The sequence below is a fragment of the Phragmites australis genome, chromosome 9, assembly GCF_958298935.1.
Source record: "Phragmites australis chromosome 9, lpPhrAust1.1, whole genome shotgun sequence".
In the NCBI taxonomy this organism is placed as follows: Eukaryota; Viridiplantae; Streptophyta; class Magnoliopsida; order Poales; family Poaceae; genus Phragmites; species Phragmites australis.
The window spans coordinates 12333393-12340370 of NC_084929.1; the positions used below are offsets into that span (position 1 = coordinate 12333393).

At 43.6% G+C, this 6978-nt stretch overlaps 1 protein-coding gene across 1 annotated transcript; it reads right to left on the minus strand.

The window, feature by feature from the left end:
- Positions 1 to 4403: 4403 nt before the first annotated feature.
- Positions 4404 to 6313, minus strand: LOC133928649 (ras-related protein RGP2-like). Its single transcript, XM_062375070.1, has 2 exons — positions 6036 to 6313; positions 4404 to 5169 (listed from the first exon to the last, which is right to left on the minus strand). Exons 1-2 carry the CDS (start codon positions 6198 to 6200, stop codon positions 4681 to 4683), a joined length of 654 nt encoding a protein of 217 aa, XP_062231054.1. The 5' UTR covers positions 6201 to 6313; the 3' UTR covers positions 4404 to 4680.
- Between the last annotated feature and the right edge of the window lie 665 nt (positions 6314 to 6978).

A 6978-nucleotide genomic window follows, 5' to 3' on the forward strand; every position in this document is an offset into this window, starting at 1 on the left:
GTAGTTCACACAGTGTCCATGCTGTGATGAGGTCTATAGCATAAGTGATGGAGTCAACTGCCAAAACTCATGTGGACACATTGCTACTCTAATGACCACCAGGGCTGGAGTGCGTAACATTAGGAGACGCTACCGGCCGTTCCTGTTCGCTCACAATGGCACCTCATTCACTCATGAGGGCTTGTCATATTGCTTGCGATATTTTTTCTTCTGTTTGTCCCCTCTCCTTTTTTAGCGCTTTTTCAAGTATTTCCATCATCCTAGCTTGTTCTGCCTCTCATTGCATCTCACTCTTCTTGGGATCTCTTTCGACTCTTATAACTATCAATGTTGCTTGGGAATCCATATTTCCAACCCATCACCCCAATGCATCATATGCAACCACCTTGCTCCTTATGTCCCAGGGCTAAGGTAAGCTCATCCCTATCCCTGTCTGGCTTGAAAGAGCCTTGTACAAACTGTTCGTGGGCTTTTGCAAGCTTTTTTGCAAGATCTTGGATCACTTTGGGGTCTTTGGATGTAGTAAAGGATAAGTTTCCATTAGACGAGTAAGCAGCACCCCTCCCAAGAAGGAAGTGTGTTGATCATTCGCTCCAGTCCTCCATCTTAGGCGTGACACCTCTCTCTCGTAGTTAATCTAGCTGTTGTTGCCACTGCCTTTCTTTCCTCATGTACCCACGACTGCCGACTTTGTGGGGGTACTGGTTTTTCTTTGATTTTGCTTTGTTCACCTCACTCAACATCTGTGCTTCTTCCAACAACTTGTACTTTGTAAAGGCTTGCCAATGATCTTCTAGTTGTGGTCATTTGCGAAATCTGGCATTGTACCTTTCTACACATATATTCTAGCAGTGTCCCCTTCCAGTTCTTAAATGAAAGGCCCATGATCATTAGTGTCTTACGCTTAACTACTTCCATATCTGTCTCTTTAGGGAAGTCAAACTTCTCTTATATCTTAGGCCACAAGATGTCATTCTTGATCAAATCAGGAACCACATGCGGATCACCTCATTCGCGAGTCCACAATCTGTAGCTGATGGGCACGTGTTCCTTAACAACAATCCCATAAATTAACTTATATGGCCCTAGAACTCTCTCTGGTGCAGTTGGCTCCCCTTCTAGTCAGACCTCTGTGATCACAAATCATCCTGTAAACATGTTCGAGGGACCTCAGACATGATATCGCTCCTGGGATTGCTCATTGTTGTGAGGTCAACCTCAGATAGGGCGTCCAGCTCATCTTGAGAGAAGTTGTCCTGGGATTGCTCATTGTTGTGAGGTCAACCTCAGATAGGGCGTCCAGCTCATCTTGAGAGAAGCTGCTCTCTGAACTAGTATGACTGGCACATAAATGCTGACTGAAAAGAATGCTTCCTCAACGAACAGGTAATCAGTACTAAAGTCCTAGAAGTAATAATGTTTACTCTAGTATGTCTACCTAAATAAGCTCAAGTTTTCTAATTTGAAGTACTTAGGATAATCCATTCCTAATGTGAAGTCTACCTAAATGCTTCCTCTCTGAACAGGTAATCAGTTCTCTAAATATGTCTAATCTAATACTTTAGGATAATCCATTCCTAATGTGAAGTATTCACATGGTTTTATGATTCTTCCAAGCTTTTATTAGGATCACACTCATAATTTTCTGTAGGATCCTACTAGGTTCTAATAATCCTAGTGGTTTGTTGTCCAGATGTATTCCTAATACTAGACCTAGCTGTAGGGATCAGTGACGTCCTAAGAGGAGGGTGAATTATGACACTTAGAAACTAATGGCTCCAAAAAAAGCTTCGCAAGATAAATCTATCTCAAATTCTATCTAAATGTGCTATAGGTTTATCTAGTATGTCTACTCTATTGCTCAAGAGGATTGCAACCTACTCGAGTAAGGTAAATTACAATTATGTAAATGCGGAAACATAAATAAGGTAGAGAGAGAAACTCGGCACAAGGGATTTTTATCCCGTGGTATCGGTGGCACACAAGCCACCCTTAGTCCATGTTGGAGCTTCACAAAGGATATGCTCCAGATCGCCAAGTCTCTTCCGGCCATAGCTGTTGAACTACCAAATCACCAAGACAAGGCCTCAAGCATGATGAGCCACCAAGCCATCAAAGCAGGGTCTCACCACTAACTCTTTTTTGGTTACTTGTACGTTGTCTTTATTTCGGAGCTTTAGTCACAAAGACAAGTATCTCCGCGTCCTCACACAATCATCTTGCTGTCTCTCCACACCAAATCAGAGCGTCAACAAGTTATCAACGAGTCCAAGACTCCAAGACGCTGACGTACTTCTCTGTATATGGTTGGATCACTCCTTGATCCACTCTCTAGGTTCCAGCACATAGCAACACTTCTCTCTAGGCCTATAAGCACTAATCACTCTCTAAACGTGTTCTTAATCACCTTGGATGAACACTTTAAACACTTTAGTAGCTTGGATGTCTTCTCAACTATGTATGAGCTTCCTCTAGATTCCAGTAGCTTCAAATGGATGAGTGGAAGGATATTTATAGCCTTAATCCTGTGGACTAGCCATTTCTTTAATGGCTCAACTTTACTATGAACACTGGATGGTCCGATGCAGACAGTGGTATAAGCACTGGAACATCCGATGTGTACAACCTCAGAAACTAACCATTAAAACCTCACTCAGAACCACTATGAACACCTAACATTTCGGTGTAATTGCAACTTCATCACCAGACTATCCGTTGATCTTCAACTCCCTTAAAATAGTCCAATGTTCTGTTAATTGCTCTGGTGCTCTTACTCTTCTACACCGGACCATCCAGTGAGGTGATCCTCATCCGTCATCAGAAATACTCTGTTGTGTTCACCAGGGCATCACCGGACGTTTCGGTGAGTGCAACTTCACTGAACTCCACTGACAGAATACTCCAATGTTGCCAAAGCTTTTATCACTTGACCATCTGGTAAGTTCAACAACCTCTGGACAAAATGCTTCAGTGAGTGCAAACTCCTCTGCACCAAACTATTCAGTCAGAACAATTTCTCTAGAACTTCACCAATTCAATTAAACTCTGTCCCGGCTGCAGTGGTTTCTTCATATATTGTATCCATAAGACCTACGAACATATATTTTTGACAAACATGTTAGTCTCAATGACTATGTCATTATTAATCACCAAAATCATAATCATGACATAATACAACTATTTTTGCTACATTAGCTTATTCAACTTAGAAAATATTCAGCTCAAATGCTAGAGTTTCTCCCAAAATCCTTTCTTTCAGACACCCCCAATGTGCAGCAAATTCTGGAGCCTAGCATACAAAATTGAAATATTTAACTGACCACGTAGTTTGCATCTTAAACTCGTGCACTGGATTAATTAGTTAGTCGACAGTGATGAAAGATTCAAGGTTACAGAGTCCAGTCTGTCATGCGAACCCACTGGAATAACAAAGGATTATTATCACTGAGGCACTTTGACAACTGATAAGCATAAAAAATCAATAAGGTGACATATGAACATAGTTGTTATGGCGACGTGGCAACTAATCATCTTCATAACTTTACAGCACCTATGACGCACGATGCGGCGACATCATGAACACATGGGCTTGGCAAAAACATATATTTCAATATTTTTTCCAAATACACACTATCTCTCAAAATATATATAAAAAAAGAAAGAAAAGAGGAATACACAAATAAAAAGATTGACAACCAACCTAGACCACTAATTCGGCCCATGTAAGCTAGCTAAGTGACCCTTCTACTTCCTTTTCCGCAAGCTTTCACTCCGCCCTCCCTGCGCCGCCACTCCCTCCGCACCCGCTTGCTTCACTCCACCCTTCCCGTGCTGTCGCTCCCTCCGCACTCGCCTGCTTCACTCCGCCCTTCCCGCGTCGCCGGTCCCTCCGCACCCGCCTGCTTCACTCCGCCCTTCCCGCGTTACCGGTCCCTCCGCCCTCCCGTGCCACCTGCTCCCACCGGATCTACACCAAGCACAGACGACAGCTAGGGATTTCCGATTTGGGAGATTCAGGAGAGTGGCCGAAGCAAAACGGAGATCCAAACGGACAAGTAACCCTCTCCCTCTGTTGCGCCCATCATAATGCACAAAGCCATGGTGTCTCGGTGGCGAGATATCATTCTCCGTCACACTGATATATAAGCGTTATGGCAACGATATCCAGATGCCATGACAACTATGCACATGAATAACTCACATACGACATTCAGAAACTTCAAAACTGAAATCTTTACTGATGCAATGATTCCAATACCCTTTATTATGATGGAGCAAGCATGATTGGATACCAGCATGCAACAAACTTCAATCAGAATAAGCTACATAACTAACTAGTAACACTAAAATGCTCAGAAAATCAGGAAAGGAAATTAAGGAAGGGTAACAAAATCACACTTGAATTCTGTAACTAGCACTATATAATTCTGAGATATACTGCAGTACCATGTAACTTTCATAACGTAAATGGAATGAATCCTAATACACACATCTAACTTCTGATTCAGAAACACCGAACAAACTGCATCTGCAGCCATATACTCCAGTAAGTTAACGCAACAGAGAAACAAAAAAGAGTAGATATTGCCTCCCCGCCATTTAAGATCACTGTGCTCCATTTGCTACCAACGATTCTCGCTCAAAGTTCTCTATCATATGATGTTTCAAGCACGATACATTTTAAGTAGAGCAGCATGCCCTCTTTGTGTTTCCCACAGTGTTGTCAATGCTGATGGTTTTGCCTTGGGAAGGCAGTGGAGCTGCTGCAGCAGCTGCTTCCTTAGCGGCCAGCGCTTTCCTGTTGACAATGCCATAGACCTCCGTGATGATAGTCTGGAAGGCTTCCTCCACGTTTACAGCCTCCATAGCTGATGTCTCGAGGAAGAATAGCCCCTCCTTCTCAGCCAATGCTTTACCTTCATCCTCCGAGACACCTCTCAGGTGCGTCAGGTCGGACTTGTTGCCGACCATCATTATCACAATGCTGGAGTCGGCGTGGTCGCGGAGCTCGCGAAGCCATCTGTAAACATTGTCGAAGCTCTGCCTTTTTGTGATGTCATATACAAGCAGGGCTCCCACGGCACCGCGGTAGTATGCACTTGTAATGGCACGGTACCTCTCCTGGCCGGCTGTGTCCCAGATCTGAGCCTTTATTGTTTTGCCCTCCATCTGTCAAAGAAGACTACGCACAATCAGACGTGGAACGAATAGCTGGAGCATTAAATTCATGCTCAGAACAATAAGAAAATTTACCAAATGGTACACGATACTGAGGTGAGAAATTCAGAGTCAGTCATGAGTTCTAAATGCATATGAACAGTAGCAGCCAAATTCAGCTACAAAAGAGGCCGTCCAGTACAGTAGGGAATGGCAATGCCATCGTATCAGGAAATTTTTCAGATCAAAGAAATTACAACGTGAAGAAACAAAAAAAAATTGAAGGACCAACCTTATAAAAAAGCAAGGAAATGTTAAGATGATAGTTTGGTTTCACCTAACACTCCAGGACAGATAGGATACCACATACAGACCTGACGTAGTAGCTGGTGCATCAACATATCAATCAGACCATCAACCAACCAATGATGTGATCCAGGGGAATAAGGACGATCTAGCATGCAAAAGATGACACTAAGACACAGCACAAGTCTAATAGTAACAACTAGTGTACTGAATAATTACCAAAACAGAGAGAAAAAGAAAAGGCAATCGACGCAACAGTGCATTTGCTACAAGTGAACAGATGATCCAGTTCCAAACAGAGTCCGTCCCTAATCATCCGTCCATGAGGATCTGACACATCATTACAATCCCAAGAAAGACTCGTCAGGCACCGCGCATTACGAAACGAGCAGTTTTCTTGGGGTGGCTAGCAAATGCAATCTTGGCGACATCATTCGCCCCACAAAAGGTCACCAAGACCGAGATCTGGTGGGCTGGGATCGAAACGAGACCAACCACGGATGCGTGCGTGCAGAAGGAGAGATTGAGAAGGGCGGATCAGCGGATGGAATGGGGGCTGGCGGTGACCAGACCTGCAGGGACTTGGTGGCGAACTCGACGCCGATGGTGGACTTGGAGTCGAGGGAGAAGTGGTTGCGCGTGAAGCGAGAGAGGATGTTGGACTTGCCGACGCCGCTGTCCCCGATCAGCACCATCTTGAACAGGTAGGAGTACTCGTGATCCACCCGCCCGCCCATCTCTCCCCTCCTCTTCTGCTTTTCTTCCTCGTCTGGGAGAGGAAATCAAGGTTCCCTTCTCGGTGGTGAGGAAAGCAGAGGAGGCCAAGGATGTCAGGGGATGGGTGGAGAAGAAGGGGGAAAAGTAGGGACGAGCGGTGGCCTGGCCTGGGCTGGTGGGTGGTGGTGCGAGAGCACTGGCCCAAACTAACCAAACCCTCCCAAAGGGAATTGGGAGCCCATCTTTTCAGTGGTTTCTGAACTGTTGCTCTGGTTTCAGTAACATGAAAGAATGGTTTCTCAGTCCTAGGAAAGTTTTGTTGAGAAAAAAAAACTATTGGGATCTCTCTATTCTCTTCTGGTAGGTTAGCTTTCCAAATATTATTTTACGTTTTGGACACCTGCAAAAGGTAAAAAACTGTCGAGTAATTGTCCGAATAACTTGAAGGATTAGCTAAGGTGTACAACTAATTTTGTTAAAATGAACCGTATCATTTTTTTTATAATACAAGTAAGATGCACACGTACATACACAACTATGAACTCTCAATACAAAAAATACGGCTCCGATACATGTCTACAAAAAATAGGTGTGATTGGTTGTCCTTATGAGTTTTGTTTGTATGGACCATATAGGCAGACTAAAGGAATGTAGGATAAACGAAGTTATATTTGTTGAAAAGAGAGTATTTTGTTAGATGTATCTGTTTGGATAGACTGAACTGAGTTTTTGTTTGATTGGCTAAATATTAAGTCGTATGAGCGAACGTAAGATTTGAGACTGTGATTGGTTTCTTGT

Excerpts from the sequence above, each read along its gene's own strand:
- LOC133928649 (XM_062375070.1), bottom strand. The coding sequence starts at position 6,200 with ATGGGCGGGCGGGTGGATCACGAGTACTCCTACCTGTTCAAGATGGTG. Across the intron at positions 5,170-6,035 it reads TCGCCACCAAGTCCCTGCAG|ATGGAGGGCAAAACAATAAA; the intron begins GTCTGGTCACCG and ends CTTCTTTGACAG.